This window comes from Babesia bovis, chromosome 3 (genome assembly GCF_000165395.2).
Source record: "Babesia bovis T2Bo chromosome 3, whole genome shotgun sequence".
NCBI lineage: Eukaryota > Apicomplexa > Aconoidasida > Piroplasmida > Babesiidae > Babesia > Babesia bovis.
This window is the reverse complement of record NC_010575.1, coordinates 1,038,333-1,052,717: the sequence shown is the minus strand read 5'-3', so window position 1 is coordinate 1,052,717 and position 14,385 is coordinate 1,038,333. Positions and strand designations below refer to the sequence as shown.

At 37.8% G+C, this 14,385-nt stretch overlaps 6 protein-coding genes across 6 annotated transcripts; 2 read left to right on the top strand and 4 right to left on the bottom strand.

The window, feature by feature from the left end:
- Positions 1-450: 450 nt before the first annotated feature.
- On the top strand, positions 451-2,659 carry BBOV_III004930 (putative integral membrane protein). Its single transcript, XM_051767449.1, has 7 exons — positions 451-1,166; positions 1,201-1,291; positions 1,330-1,599; positions 1,633-1,929; positions 1,966-2,140; positions 2,175-2,539; positions 2,576-2,659. The coding sequence occupies exons 1-7, from the start codon at positions 726-728 to the stop codon at positions 2,656-2,658; spliced, it is 1,722 nt and encodes a 573-aa protein (XP_051623445.1). The 5' UTR covers positions 451-725; the 3' UTR covers position 2,659.
- Positions 2,658-6,096, bottom strand: BBOV_III004910 (Exonuclease family protein). The gene is made up of 5 exons (XM_051767205.1): positions 3,836-6,096; positions 3,277-3,800; positions 3,145-3,240; positions 2,788-3,108; positions 2,658-2,752 (listed from the first exon to the last, which is right to left on the bottom strand). The coding sequence occupies exons 1-5, from the start codon at positions 6,029-6,031 to the stop codon at positions 2,659-2,661; spliced, it is 3,231 nt and encodes a 1,076-aa protein (XP_051623444.1). The 5' UTR covers positions 6,032-6,096; the 3' UTR covers position 2,658.
- A 444-nt stretch (positions 6,097-6,540) lies between these two features.
- Positions 6,541-8,187, top strand: BBOV_III004905 (Trafficking protein Moprotein n1 family protein). Its single transcript, XM_051767881.1, has 8 exons — positions 6,541-6,701; positions 6,800-6,834; positions 6,870-7,296; positions 7,331-7,404; positions 7,438-7,531; positions 7,570-7,690; positions 7,726-7,986; positions 8,021-8,187. The coding sequence occupies exons 1-8, from the start codon at positions 6,649-6,651 to the stop codon at positions 8,183-8,185; spliced, it is 1,230 nt and encodes a 409-aa protein (XP_051623687.1). The 5' UTR covers positions 6,541-6,648; the 3' UTR covers positions 8,186-8,187.
- Positions 8,188-8,190: 3 nt separating this feature from the next.
- Positions 8,191-10,414, bottom strand: BBOV_III004890 (ABC transporter B family member 25 mitochondrial). The gene is made up of 2 exons (XM_001611571.2): positions 8,740-10,414; positions 8,191-8,705 (listed from the first exon to the last, which is right to left on the bottom strand). Exons 1-2 carry the CDS (start codon positions 10,392-10,394, stop codon positions 8,198-8,200), a joined length of 2,163 nt encoding a protein of 720 aa, XP_001611621.2. The 5' UTR covers positions 10,395-10,414; the 3' UTR covers positions 8,191-8,197.
- An 827-nt stretch (positions 10,415-11,241) lies between these two features.
- On the bottom strand, positions 11,242-12,529 carry BBOV_III004880 (uncharacterized protein; the record flags this gene model as incomplete). The annotated part of the gene is made up of 6 exons (XM_051767503.1): positions 12,486-12,529; positions 12,375-12,446; positions 12,197-12,335; positions 11,870-12,159; positions 11,471-11,834; positions 11,242-11,435 (listed from the first exon to the last, which is right to left on the bottom strand). The coding sequence occupies exons 3-6, from the start codon at positions 12,261-12,263 to the stop codon at positions 11,242-11,244; spliced, it is 915 nt and encodes a 304-aa protein (XP_051623443.1). The 5' UTR covers positions 12,264-12,335; positions 12,375-12,446; positions 12,486-12,529.
- Positions 12,298-13,011, bottom strand: BBOV_III004875 (uncharacterized protein). Its single transcript, XM_051767941.1, has 5 exons — positions 12,881-13,011; positions 12,694-12,842; positions 12,486-12,659; positions 12,375-12,446; positions 12,298-12,335 (listed from the first exon to the last, which is right to left on the bottom strand). The coding sequence occupies exons 1-5, from the start codon at positions 12,994-12,996 to the stop codon at positions 12,301-12,303; spliced, it is 546 nt and encodes a 181-aa protein (XP_051623764.1). The 5' UTR covers positions 12,997-13,011; the 3' UTR covers positions 12,298-12,300.
- Between the last annotated feature and the right edge of the window lie 1,374 nt (positions 13,012-14,385).

Genomic DNA, 14,385 nt, shown 5'->3' with positions numbered 1-14,385 from the left:
GTAGCATACGTATGGAGAAATTATATTCGTAGCTTAAAATACAACACAAACAGATATGAACAAACTAAGAAATACTATATAATATGGTTATGGGTCGGTTTGCTCAAATGGAGTGGTGATAGTGACCTATTACACATGAGTGTTATCACCACGTTTGTAGGGAATGAGGATATCACATTATAAGAAATTAAAATGCTCATGAGAACATCTAATCGTCGTGATTGTTAGTGTGTTATGTTACATTGTTATATTAGACGTTGTTTGAATCGTCGCATTATTCATGGGAATTAATAAGTGGTCGATACCGATCTGAATGCGATCCTTCTAATCTACACATACCACTGTAGAATATAAGAAATTTATAGTGCACTTTTGTGTTAGCATGTTTGCTACGTTTGGCGTACAGACGACGCGTACTCTATTCTTGATGGATAGCCGGTATAATGTTCTATCACAACATATTAAGATATAATTCGTTCATAAAGTAAGATCAAGTTATTTTAAATAACCATTGAATTGCTTTAAGCAGGTACAATAGACGTGCTGTCGCTTTATCCTCACCTGCATTTTGTGTAGACATTGCTATTAATGTGTAGTTTGGCACATGCCTTATATGGTAGAATTATGCCAATCCATTCACGTATTACAGTCTTATAATACGATGTGTGTATCTTAAAAGGGCATATGCCTGTCTGATTCTTTTAAATGACGCTAATATTGATGCGATGGTTGGTACAAGGTCTTTTGATAGGCAGGATCGGTACATTTTACATCCTAATACGTCACGAGGCGGTTTAAGAGGTAACACTAGTGATCCGGACGGATTTGTAGGTCGTTATTCTGGCTTGTTGGCCCCGGCAGGGCGTAGATCATCTAATTTCGATGGATATTCTACTCCTGGTTCACGATATTATTCTGTGGATGTATCCATAGTTGGCAGTGGTTATGAAACACCCGCAAGTGACGTAGCAGATGAGAATGAAAGTATTCGTCAGAGTTACATGAGCGGTCAGATTGCTGACGTACTAAAGAAATCGTTATGGTGGAATGTAGTCGGAGTCTTACTAACCTATTTAACAAAAGATTATTACGTGATACCATTAAGTCATATAGTTTTGAACATATCATTTTTAATATGTTCGTTATTTTCCGACTTTTTGGCAGAGGTTGGTTGACTTTTTGTACATATAATAGCTACAGACAATGTCTATGCGGGCATTACTATGTTTTACGGTTTTGAGTCGCATAGTAATATGGATTTTTATATTTCCATTATGCTACATTTTCTTTGGTAGGTGGATACTGTATATTCGATGACTTTTGTCGTAGGCTCTTACCTTGAACAACAGACTCTCTTTACATGTTCAATATTGGTAATTATGGCTTTGGATGGGTTTCAAGAGGCTCTATCTAAAGCATGTGATATCGCAAGGAAGGGTTTAGATCGTCTTAGTCATAATTATGACATTGCGATCACACCTGACATCCATAGCCGGATGAACAATTTATATCAAACTGCATCTGCCACATCTCTTCTACTGTTAGTTTTACCACTACTGGTCATATCTTATGCGTTGAAGTACTTCACTTCGGAATCCGGTTTGTTTTTTCTTTTGTTTTTACATGATGCAGATTTGATCCTCTTTTCAATAGTTTTGGGTGGTACCTTTTTCATCCTCTCTTTGATGTCGCTATGTTGCTACTCCCTGGGTCTTACCCAAGCCACTCCAATACATGGGATGCTCCACCACGACAATTTGGAGTATTCTACAGATGGTCTTTGTAATGAAGTTATTATGAAATTGGGTGATATAACCGATGGAATGATGCTTGCTATATCATCTGGCAATTTATTAAAGCAGATAACTTTTCTGACTTTGGAAACTGCGTTTCAACATTCCATGATATGCTTCATCATCCCAATCACTGGTTCGTTTTATTGTTAGTACACTGATGAAATTCCAGCATTTGCTAATCAAGGTTTATTGGATTCTAGCTTGCTATCGACTAGTTTGATATGTGCCTTATTGTTACTGGCCGAGAAGTTGGGAGGCTTACTTTGCAGGAAGCTAGTATCAGTTTCTTCTTCACGTAATGGCCACTCTGTAAATACGTATAGGACATCTTCTAACATTTATCGGTAGGTTTGACTCATAAATCATAATAATTTTCAGTTGTCTTATTTTAAGCAGCATTTCTTTGGCTATCTTACCGTTTTGTGGTATGATACCGGAATTGTTGCCGTATAACATTCCATTATCTCAAGTAGCCATTGGTATACTGATATTTTGCTTCTCTGCCTTTTCGTCGTACCCCAAGTCTGCAATTTCATCATGTATGCACGCTTCCATTTTAAGCCATCCACTTTCGTATAAAATATTCGAATTTGCTGGTGTGATGTTAATCATGTGGGATGTATTCCTGATGTTTTCTCTACCGGTATTTCTTAACCGTACGGTTGGCCATTTCGACATAAAGGTTGCATACCTTACCATTGCATTTTTCTATGTGCTCCACGCCGGTTACCACATATTTACAGGTTAGTTAACTATATCAATTCATTAAAAACTTTCAGGTGTTGGATTACGTAGTTTAACTATGGAACCTAGGGGTGTACTGTTTTATGGCCCTTTATGGGCTCCTTTAAACAGACCATAATTAATTTACAACCCAGTTTGTCCTATACCCAATGTCATACAATGACGCTAGTACATCTTGAAGTTCCCCCTTCTCTTTGTACTCTAGATATTTTCTATAACGAATGATTTGTACGCGTTAAAACCATACCTATAAAGGTAGAGCGCTGCTTTTGCGTCCTCGATAGAGTCATGTTCGCCATCTTGTATTCTTATATTCAATATATGCGCCGCAAGGAATTGCAGAGAGATATATCTTCGCCCTGGCAATCTGTACAATTCAACGGTGTCAATAACCTGTGACTTTGGGACTACTATATTTAGCATTTTGAAATCCTGTTCTAAGCCATGCCCCAATATCTTACATCCTGCGTCCACTAGATATCTAATTTTCATATAGATAGATTTCCTAGTTGTCAGCCAGTGCAATGATGATTTCAAATCTAGGTCACCTTGGTGTATGCCCGAGAACCTGTTTCACCATTATACTTTACCTACGGCAATTTACCTCGTAAGATAATCTTTAGGCGGTTCTCGACGATGTATATAATGGTCCAGGAATGGGATGCCAAAAGCTTCTCCACACCCTCGTACTGCACTCACTCTGTTAAGTAATCTGGGAACATGTTTTGATACGTACCTTGCTAACGTTGACAATTCTTGTTCTTCGGTTTCATCAGCAGAATATACGAACGATTCTCTATTCATCGTCATAGTCCGGGGTGAACTAAAAGCATCCGGTAGTTTTCGGTATCTTGAACCTTCCAATGTTTCAACTCCTGTCTTTACACCTTCAACATCCAGCGCTACTATATAATCCTTGTGACGAATAGTAAGAAGCTCATTTACTGAGAACGGGACAAATGTCCGATTTTTATCATGTGCTCGAGGGTTATGTGCGATATTAGATTCCGATATAAATATAGATGCCGGTATAGGTATCTTTTCATTTGGTGCGGGCAATGGTACTATTCTTCCATTGACGTTAATCATGGTCACATCACCATCAGCGGATGGGTTAATTTCCTTAATTACACCCATGTTACATTTTCTATATATGAGCATAATTGGTTCTTTCCATGGCGCAGAGAAATCGAAAATCTGGTTACTATCTTCTATTTCGCAGATATAACCGTCGTTGATCAACAACCATTCTTGTGTATCCTGGTACTCGTTAAATTTCTTGTGAAAAAACTAACCTTCATTTGTTCTGACAACTTAACATATGCAAGTAGTCTGTAGTTCTTGTCTTCTGACGGCACAGAGAAAACAACTGTTGTCAGTTTATACGATTGTCCTAGGAAACTTTCATCATCTTTAATCTGTTTTATTTTGTAAGTGGCGTCTAGATCACAGTTAATAACCATGAAATTTGGTGAGTCGTTGAACGTTGTAGTGTACTTGGTTTCTACGGGTTTCGCACACTCGGTGCAAAATGATGTCATTTCTTCTTCATACGACCCTCCTGCATTGATTTGAGCATACGTCAAGCAGAATTCATTATCTACCACTTTGTGACTTTTGTGTCCATTTTTACACATGGCGTCAACAGTTTTTGAGAATCCAAATACGCTTTTAATTATTTCGTGATTTGAGGTTACAATACCGTTTTGCTTTCTCTCATAGTAGATTTCGAGTTCTGAATTAATCTTTTCAATGACCCACAGGAACAACCTCTGTATAGATGTTGCATCTGTTTCAGATCTATCAACTGGCATTAGTTCCTGTAATTGGGTAACTTTGAGTTCCGGTTGTTTGGTCGTTGCAAATTTATTTTCCACATCCGTGATTCCACCTTTTCTGTTTTCATGTGCTATCTTTAGCATATGTATCGCGAAACCTATTTGGCACGTAACACAGTGTTCTACTTCACATGTATGGTATCTTATAGACATCAATTTTTCAAGGAAAAAGAAGACTTGCACAAATACTTGCACTACATCTCCTTTAAATGATCCGATTAAAGATGCATAAGGTGTATTGTTTGTGTATTTAATTCGATCGCAATCTATTTTTCGGCACTCTGGAGTTATATCGTTAGCATTCATTCCATGACCAGATTGACCATTAATTTCCAAATTGATGGTGTTCAATGTATACGCTTCATTCGCTGTGAACACTCTATATATTCCTTTTACGTTGGACGTATTGACATCTATATCATGATATTTCCATGCGTCACGATTTGATATATTAGGATACCTTATGTGTTGCATATTTAAAAGGTCACATTCGTAGAATCCTCCATCTTCCTGCATGGCTAATACTTTGCAAGTATTAGGTACGAATGACGTTGAGCGTATAGGTGCGCCTAGCCAGAGTGAGCCACTTTTCTTGAGTCGCATGTCATGTACCTCCAGTAGCGGTTCATGTATCAGCGTGTCTCCATAGAGGTAGCATCCTGACGTAACAAGAAGGGTTCCATATGCAGATAGGTTACCAACTGCGTTATTTTGTGCTTCTATTGTATGAGCTATATGTTGCATCCTGGTGTCCAAGACGTGTACGAGTCCCGATAGCATACCTACACATATTTTATCTCTTGAGCGTTCAATGGACGATTGTGAATCACTTTGACTTTGGATAGCATAACTGAGTGATAATGCTCCAAATGTTACATCACATTTATCATTTGTTTTAGTAAAAATCCCAACTGGATGTAAACTTTGTGCACTAGAGGGTACAAATTCAGGAATTGCTTCTATGCTTCCGTACCTTTTCGCGATATTTTCCAGTGACGATTTCTTTGGACTGTTGGATTCATCATTTGGTGGTCCTTGTGTGAACTGGTCATCACACGTGGTGGCATCGTCCGTTGCGTACGGTTGACAATATGAGAATATGCATGAGCTTCTTGTTGCATTTCCAGAAAAATCTGATATCACTGTTACTTTATCTTGGAATCCATCTTGGCTCATATTGACTTTGAATGTGTTGGTAATGGCACCAACGTTTGAATCGAGGCCGTATACAGTATCTCCATTAGTTCCTAGCCACGCTGTTGAATGATTCTGCGTACAGTGTAATAAAGAGCATACTATGTGATTCTTTCCATAGTTTGTGACTTGCATCTCGGCATTTGTTGAAGTAACTCTCATCCTTCGTCCTCCATCTTTATTCATTATTTCTACACAATCAGCATTAGATACTACTAGAGCAGATTCGTACGGCTGTATTGCGTTCGGTGATATTCTACAGCATCCACATAGTTCGTTGTAAACTCCTTCAAATGATGATTGCTGCTGGTATCCCCAATGGCTGTACTTAATGGTCTCATCTTCTACATTAATTCCCACCAAAGAACCGTTTAATGGTGTTCTTATATGGGATTGCAATCCATTGTAGACCCATAGGACATCCTCCCACTTATCGTATTTCACAATCCCATGCTGCATTTTCCTAGCGTAAATGCGATCCCATTGACATATACAGGTGACTGTTATCACCAAATATGAAAGCTGTGTATGCTGAAATATCGGATTCGATAGTTTGAGTCACTGCCTACTACAATCCACGTTACATATCAATTTCTGGTCTTAATTTGTCACACAGTTGACATTGTTTGTTGTATTTTTAACACTCTAAAAACCGTGAATACAATTCCGTTCTCCAGAAAGACTCTGTTCTTATATATTTACCAATTATTGCTAAATGTGAACGCTAAGTAGATGGTATATAAAGTCAGGAATATTACAGCACATACACTGGTTTTGATTGCTGTCTAAATCTGTTAGTGCGATGGATTATAATGTAGATTTTATTTGTGTTTTATATACCTTATTATTGCGGTTTTAATGGTTCTATGTTACATGTTTCCCCATTCATTAGACATTACACGATGTGATCGTTATTGACATGGATTCTGAGGTAAAATAAACTTACAATGTGTTTTTATATTAATAAGATCATGTGTGTGCACGTGGAAGCTTAATATATCGTCAATACGGTATTATTGCTAGGATGTGTACGTTCGGGATTGTGTATATATTAAGGATTCTAGACCCAGTTTAGAATGGGCACAAAGGTATACGCGTTTACCTATGCGGGTAAACCGCTGTTTACTAAGTAAGTGATATCGTATCGCATTGTTTTGTTCTTTTATATGTGTAACATATCTTGGATGTTAGTGATTGATCTTGTATTTATGTTCTAATGTTATTCAGTTGTCCCGATGGAGATCAATCGCTATCCTTTTACGGTATGTTGTTGTTACGATCGCTTAATGCGTGATAGGAGTCTTGTGTGCCGTTGTATCCAAGGTGTCTACTTTATTATCTGAGTACACAGAGAAGGATGAGTTGAGATATATTCAAGCGGGAGACCAGTGTTTTGTGTATATTGAGCGTGGTCCATTATGTTACTTTGGGATATCATCTCCAGGGTCATCTCCATTAGCTGTGTATAAGATTCTATCTAATCTCCATTTGCAGGTTTTATCTATTTTGACTTGCGGTGTTGAGAAGATTTTGTTAAAGCGGCCATCCTATGACGTTCAAAACTTATTGGGTGGTACTCAGTCGATTTTACACAATTTGGTGTCCAATTTGGATGGCATTTTGGGATTGTTTGACACTTGTTGTTACGAGGCTTTACCTTTACCTCCTACAACTCGAAGTACTTTAAGGTCTTTTTTTACAGAGTTTAATACGTCGAACATTCTGTAGGTTTTGGTGATGACCTATATTAATACTCAGTTGTTCCTTTATGGTTGTTAGTAACCGTGTTGCTGTGTTAACAATGTCGAAGAACGTCGTTTTCACTCCTTCAGGTTGGTGAATACAGTTGTTTAGAAATGTTGTAGACATTGCGATTGTGGTAAACATGGTTAGCACATCTCATTCTCTGCGTCAACAAGAGAGTTGGACTCCTTTATGTCTTCCTGACTTCAATGATCAGTATGTGTTTTCGATTAGTTGTTACTATTTTTCTACAGGGCGTTTACTTATGCTTATGTAAATTACATTGATTCTGATATTGGCATCGTTTGCATTTCTGGAAGTGGTGATCAAGATCATTTTTATAAAACATCAAGTCAATTTGGTGTTTTAACGAAGGTAGCATAGCTTTTTTATGTTTGCATTATGTGTAGAGAATGCTGGATTCTGGTTTTCTGAATGTTTTACGTACATCTCTAAATGCCACACCTTTGGAGTTTCCTTGTGCTGAGGTGAAGGGTTGTGACATTTTACATGTGCTTTATCACTCTAAGAAGATTGGCCAATACTTTTCATCAGGATTTCATGCTTCATCTTGTGGTATTAATTTCGAGTCTATCATAGCATCATACAAATCATTATCGGAGTTTCTTTTTAGTGGTGAAGGCAATTTTATCGCCAGTGGTCGTTTTGAGGTGTGTATTTTTCATTGTCATTAATTACGTTTAGTGTTTCAATGTTTACGTTGAGCACAATTCCGACTACAGTTTATACATATCTACTGAGCCTTGGACCACGATAACATCGGAGTTGGTATCTGGTGTGACGTCTTATGTCAATAAGCAGTTTAACTTTTTATTCATCACACGCGTACCTCCTGTAGCGTCACGTTAACTAATTTATTAGTTATATTTTCATGACTGCGTTTGATCGTATGATTTGTTGTAGGTACCCATTTGGGTCCTCCATAATTTTTTGTGTTTCTCCTTTTTCGACGATTTTTCCGTCTCGGAAGACTGCAATTTCATCTGCTTCCAGTATTGACGAGAGTCTATGTGCTATGACGATGGTAGTTCTGTTTGCGCTTAGTTTTCTGAAAGCCGTTAGTACTTTATGCTCGGTCATTGAGTCAAGTGAGCTTGTTGCTTCATCGAAAACTAATATTTTTGGATTTTTGAGGATGCATCTTGCTATTCCAATTCTTTGTTTTTCTCCTCCACTTAGTTTCATTCCTCTTTCTCCTACTATTGTATTATATCCATCTGGTAGGTTAAGTATGGTATCATGCATTCCCGCTAGTTTTGCTGCTCCTATGACATCTTCCATGGTAGCTTCTGGGCGTCCATACTTGATGTTATATTCGATAGATTCGTTGAATAGCACGACATCCTGCGGTACAATGCCGATAGAATTCCTATGTTGTATATAATCTCATATTAGAGTCTTACCTGAGGCTGCTGAGTGTGACATTTTTTATATCTTGTCCATCAATTAATATTTGTCCTTCGGAAGGGTCATACAATCTGAATAGCATCTTTGCGATAGTGGATTTCCCACTGCCGGAATCCCCTACTATAGCTACAGTTTTGCCTTGTTCAAGTGTGAGTGAGAAGTTGTGCAATATTTTTGTAGCTCCTACTGCCTGTTCATATGCATGGCATACATTCTTGAATTCTATTTTCCCAGCATTGATTATAAGTTCTTTTGCATCAGGGTTGTCATGTACCTTTGGTTCTTGTTTTAACAACTCTAGAAACTTTTGTAGATCTACCATGCTAGTTTTAGTTTCCCTGTACATGGTTCCTATTAGATTCAGCGGTATGGCCAACTGGAACAGCAGTGTATTAACTAGTATAAGATCTCCGAATTGACCTGTTCCTTCAGCTATACCTTTAAGCGTGAGCCACATTGACGTGAACAGTCCGGCGTTGAATATTGCATTTTGACCGAAATTGAGCATTGCTAGTGACTGGTGTACCTTGACTGCGTTAGTTTCATAATCGAATTGTTGTGATGCATATCGGTTAAGTTCTCTATTTTCTGCATTGTAGTATCGCACGGCTTCTGCATTTGTGATACAGTCGGTGAACACTCCTGCTGCTTTTTGTTCTGCGCTTACCATGAACCTTCTTAATACCATTCTTCTTCTGGTTACCATTGCTGTGAAAAACACGTATACAAACATAGTGCTTGCTGTTAATGACGCTATAACGAATCCCAGTTTATAGCACAGCAGTGCTGTGACCATTGTGAACTCTAGCATTGTTGGTACTATTTGGAAGACTAGTATACGCAACACCTGTGATATTGCTTTTATTCCACGTGTGAATATCGTCGATATTTCACCTGATTTAGACATGAGTAGAAAATCGATATCTAGGCAATGTATTTTCATAAACATTTTAGATGCGTTCATCATTCCTGTTCTTTCCATGACGGTGCTGAATATTGCATTTCTTGCTTCTGTGAAGAATGAAGACGACAATCTTGCTATGCAATATGCTGCAAGATACAATTTTGCCAACCCAAATTGTGTTGATGCCATGTTTCCCATTCCCAGTGCTGCGAACAACCCTGAGTTGGTTACATTCGCTCCTGCCATTATATCTATCATTGCTGACATGCACATTGGTATGGCTATAGTTGCTACTTTTGATATGATGAGGAATGCTGAGCTTATTGCAATTTTCTTCTTCAGCATGCTGTCGGTTGGCCACAACAGATCCCTCAATGTTAAAGTTTTTCCTGCCTTTATATGTTTGATATCATTTGATACATCAGGATCGGTTTTGGAAGACATGAACCTTTTATTAAGGTTAAGTTTATTTTCGTGTTGCCATGTTATATTAGGTGTAGAGCGGATTGTGCGATATCCAAGGTTTCCTGATATTGGTTCTTTGTATCTATCTGACACATCGCTTTGTGCTGTGTCATTCCAGTGTTTATACCACAGATGGCGTGCATTTTTGCTATTCTTCCACAGTTCCTTGGAGTGTCCAGTACTACTACAATCCCATTGTTTTGGACTTCTTAATCTATGGACTTTCTGTGTTTTACATAGTTCTCCTATTGTTCTACACAGTAGATGTACGTTATATTGCATGATTTAAGGCTATGTTTAGATACTTTAATGTATATTGATTGTATGGCACTACTTTGTTATGCAGCATTACCCTATGTCATATCCTAGCTTATACTGACTCATGATATCTAGTTTAACATTTACAGAATTTGAATACTATTTGCGTTATAAAATGTGTAAGCTAATATTGTGCGAACATTGTTGAAAGCCCTTGGGAATAGTAAAGGCTCAACATGTCACTTTAACGACTATTAGTGTCTTTTAACATATAGCAACGCAATGTTTATGTGTTCTGGATTAATACCAGTCTAGGTAATTTCTCATTTGTAGTATTCCATATCGGTGTGTAGCCTATGTTGGCAAGATAAACATTGCACAAACCACGTTAGACGTGGCATCTGTTAGCTTCAAATAGCTTGTATATTACAATGTTATTTATATGTGATCCAGGTATCGAAACCCGATATTACAAATACGGTTGGCGGGTTGTATGCAGCATCAGTATAAATCGCCAGGCGTATTGGCTCTTTTGCCATGGCCTGAACAACCCTAAACCACGTGCTGTACACATTCACTGTTCTGTGAAGATAGGTGTTTGCAGTTCTAGTTGGTGTCTTAAGGCATTGGACACGCTGTTCTGCGATACTGAAGGTGTTTTGTGTACACGTTACGTTATTCCTATCTGTATACCGGCTTCACTGCTTTTTGTGTAGCGTGTGAGCTGTGGCCTTTGTGTGTGACCTGCATAAGTCAGGGTGCGGTGTCTAAAGGTATGGACGTCATTGGTATTTTACCATTGTCAGTTCGCCAAGAGTTCGGCTCGGCCGCATAACACACACACAAAACCACTTTTCATGAAAGGTATCGTTTACGATCTTAGTTTGTTTATTGCCTGGCGCACTTCCTTTAGTGTATCTTTTGCTGCTTCTAATTCCTCTGTGTTTTCTATTGCCTTTGCAAGTTGGTTCCAGAGTGTTAGTGCATCGTTTTTATTGATACTGTTGGGGTATTTGGAGACTATTGCCGCGAAGAGGTTGACGCAAACTTCTGCGTATTGTATACCTGTGTGATATGCAATATTGCAAAGGTTTGCTTACCGTGGTTCTTTACATCTAGTGGCATAAGATTTCTCACGGTCGTGAGCAACTGTACGTTGTTTGCTTCTCTTTTATCTAATTTCTGCAGGTTAACAAAGTGGTAAATGAGCAATGCGGCCTTTTCTTTGACTTTTAGGTTATGTTTTGCTGTGCACTGTGCGATGTAGCGCATTCCTCCGACTTTGACAAAGTGTTTTTCGGCTGTTGTGCAATGTCTTGTCACTGCTGCGATGGCTGTTATGAGTTTAGGCTCCAAGTTTGTATTATCCACTTTCTCTCTTAGGTCCAATAGGTTTTGCATGAGTGGCCCCTTTGTAGCTTCTTCTTGCACCTTTTCATTGTTTGATATGGTTGTTATAAGTAGCTGTGGTTATATGTTTTTTGCTGTGGGCAACATACCGATAGAGCCGCGGGCAATATTTTTGTATTTCCTTGTTTTATATGCTGCGCAATTGCATCAAGCATCCCCGTTCTATGCACTGAAGACGCGTTTCCCGGGTGTTCCTCGTAGAATTGTTCCATCGTGTCAAATGCGTCCAACAGTTCATCTACATTGTCTATCTTCTCCTTTGTGGCCATATCATGTATGAGTTGTGCTGCTGATTTAACCTTTTTATCGTGATCGTGCACGCTATCCATTGCTTTTTGTAGGAATTCCACATCCTCTTTAGATATAGGTTTCTTATTCCCTGTTTTGCCATTGACTATGACCTGTTTGTTCCCTACCTGTGGAATTTTCTGGTACGTGTTGAAGGGTCCATTTTAGTAGACCCTTCCAATCCGGCAGTGACATTGTTTCCTTTTTGTTGCAAAAAGTCACATTGATTGTGTTACCACATTAATTTTTCGATGTACTTGTCCAGTTCTGTGGCAACATGGCATAATATTATTCGTTAGGACTTACCTATGTTCTTTTTAGCCCTTTTAACTCCCAACTTTAGGTGTTTGTTTGCTTCGGAGTGTTTTTGTGGTTTATCTATATATCGCATTAATGTGTATAGTTAAACTTTCTTACCGAAATTTATGGTTTTGTGTACCAGTTCCTGCAGCAGTTGATTATGTGCATCAACTGCGGTGATGATATTATCCTTGTGCACAAGTGGGTCTGATGATGTGTTGAGGTTTTTCTTGAGTTGCTTCCAACGGTCGAGTGTGTCGTCTGACTTTTTAACGCTTAGTAGATCGGCAACTATGTGCAATATATTATATATTTCCTAGCTTACCAAATATCTTATCTCCGAATGAGACGTTCGTCTCGTCCACTTGTGGCTTGACTGGCCCTACTAGGAAGGAATCTAATCTTGGCGCGTATGCTGAAAAGAAGTTGCTCAGGTTAAATGACAATCCTCGCATATCATTAACAAATTTTGAGCTGTCGTATGATGTGTTGAAACGCATGTGTTGACATACTATGGGAACAGGTGTCTAAGTCTGAATATGTCTTCTAATTGCGCTCCCGAGTTGGTATGGAGGCAGGTAACACATTGACCAAGTTCTTTTAGTGATCTTTCTAGTGTATCATCCATGATAACATTTTGCAGTTTCCTTTGAAATGTTATTTAGTGCATGAGTTATTCTGTTTTAATTGTGCTAGTGTAACACACGACCCTATACCTATTCATATAATTAATTCTATAGTTCATCACTTGCACTTTTTAGTTTTAATTATTGTTTTGTTTGTCCATATACTGTTATATATCATCTGCAGCTCATCTTGTTATTTATGCTTGCCATATTGTTTCTTACGCATTTTTGCCATGGATTGCGCTATGTTTTTTAGTTATGTTTAAACACTACGTTTGGCATTGCTTATTTATTCTAAAGATTGCTTGTTTAGACGCTAATTCCCTGTTATGCAGTGTCTTGGTTGATGGCATATCATTGGTTCATTTGAAGGGATAAATGAGATACAATCAGTTATTCAAATGATTTCCCGATGCATAAGACAATTTCACGAACATATGTTCATCCATGGTCGTGGCATTATCCTTGGAGCAACTACTACCATTGCTTTATTCAACACTTTAAATGAAGCTTTCAAATCATATATTGCCTGGAATTTTCAAAAAAATCGTTTTTACACTTCTCGATTTGAGCGTGTCATCCTTGCGCAGGGGCCATGCTAATCTTCTCTGTATCGTTCCAATTTTTTCTGATGGCACTCCGAAGAGGCCAATATACTAGTAGCATTATTAGTATGGTGTTGGAGTAAAAGTACAAACTTTGCAAAATGGGGGTGATATGAAATTTATTAATATTATCACATAATTACCTACGATTTAACATATATATATATATATATATATATATATATATAACTATTATAAATGTGTATAATTGTGTATACATTTATACAGTGGCCCTTAGGTGGATGCATGGAGTACATTTACAATGTCCTTTTCTACTACGTTTATCCAGGAGTTTAATGTTTATTTTATCTTTTGTGACATCATAAATAACCAGAATAGTCATATTTACCAATAAGGTTTCCTAATGAATTACATTTGGTGCCCTATGCTGTTGGTGGATAATATCTATTAGACATGTGTTCTATAATATCAAATCCTGATGTTATCTCCACTGTTATCACTATTATAGTATAAATGCACTTTTGGCTCAATTATCTTTGATGTAAGTAGGAGGTATATATAGTATAACGAATAACCATGGGAACTTGTTTACATAGACAAGATATATGACTATTCCAAAGCATCAAAAGGTTTTATTACTCTATATAGAAATTGTGGAATAATATTGTGCGATTTTATTCATGCGCGACATTTTCGGCACATGGCTAGTTAATTGAACTCACCACTGCTCTGATGGTACATGTGTACTGCTAACAATTATATACATATACAATACTAAAACGTATTTTTTAAATTTGGTGTGTAATTTATTTACTGCTGTTTAGG

What these genes read in the sequence shown, in the direction of transcription:
- BBOV_III004930 (XM_051767449.1), top strand. Translation starts at nt 726, where the DNA reads ATGGTTGGTACAAGGTCTTTTGATAGGCAGGATCGGTACATTTTACAT. An exon ending in ATTATGCTACATTTTCTTTG is followed by an intron (nt 1,292 to 1,329) that starts GTAGGTGGATAC and finishes CTTTTGTCGTAG; the next exon opens with GCTCTTACCTTGAACAACAG. An exon ending in CTTCATCATCCCAATCACTG is followed by an intron (nt 1,930 to 1,965) that starts GTTCGTTTTATT and finishes ATGAAATTCCAG; the next exon opens with CATTTGCTAATCAAGGTTTA.
- BBOV_III004910 (XM_051767205.1), bottom strand. Translation starts at nt 6,031, where the DNA reads ATGCAGCATGGGATTGTGAAATACGATAAGTGGGAGGATGTCCTATGG. An exon ending in GAATTGTCAACGTTAGCAAG is followed by an intron (nt 3,241 to 3,276) that starts GTACGTATCAAA and finishes ATTACTTAACAG; the next exon opens with AGTGAGTGCAGTACGAGGGT. An exon ending in CCTAAAGATTATCTTACGAG is followed by an intron (nt 3,109 to 3,144) that starts GTAAATTGCCGT and finishes ATGGTGAAACAG; the next exon opens with GTTCTCGGGCATACACCAAG.
- BBOV_III004905 (XM_051767881.1), top strand. Translation starts at nt 6,649, where the DNA reads ATGGGCACAAAGGTATACGCGTTTACCTATGCGGGTAAACCGCTGTTT. An exon ending in GGTAAACCGCTGTTTACTAA is followed by an intron (nt 6,702 to 6,799) that starts GTAAGTGATATC and finishes AATGTTATTCAG; the next exon opens with TTGTCCCGATGGAGATCAAT. An exon ending in TCAATCGCTATCCTTTTACG is followed by an intron (nt 6,835 to 6,869) that starts GTATGTTGTTGT and finishes AATGCGTGATAG; the next exon opens with GAGTCTTGTGTGCCGTTGTA.
- BBOV_III004890 (XM_001611571.2), bottom strand. Translation starts at nt 10,394, where the DNA reads ATGCAATATAACGTACATCTACTGTGTAGAACAATAGGAGAACTATGT. An exon ending in GTCACACTCAGCAGCCTCAG is followed by an intron (nt 8,706 to 8,739) that starts GTAAGACTCTAA and finishes TATACAACATAG; the next exon opens with GAATTCTATCGGCATTGTAC.
- BBOV_III004875 (XM_051767941.1), bottom strand. Translation starts at nt 12,996, where the DNA reads ATGGATGATACACTAGAAAGATCACTAAAAGAACTTGGTCAATGTGTT. An exon ending in CTTAGACACCTGTTCCCATA is followed by an intron (nt 12,843 to 12,880) that starts GTATGTCAACAC and finishes ATCATACGACAG; the next exon opens with CTCAAAATTTGTTAATGATA. An exon ending in ACACAAAACCATAAATTTCG is followed by an intron (nt 12,447 to 12,485) that starts GTAAGAAAGTTT and finishes TGCGATATATAG; the next exon opens with ATAAACCACAAAAACACTCC.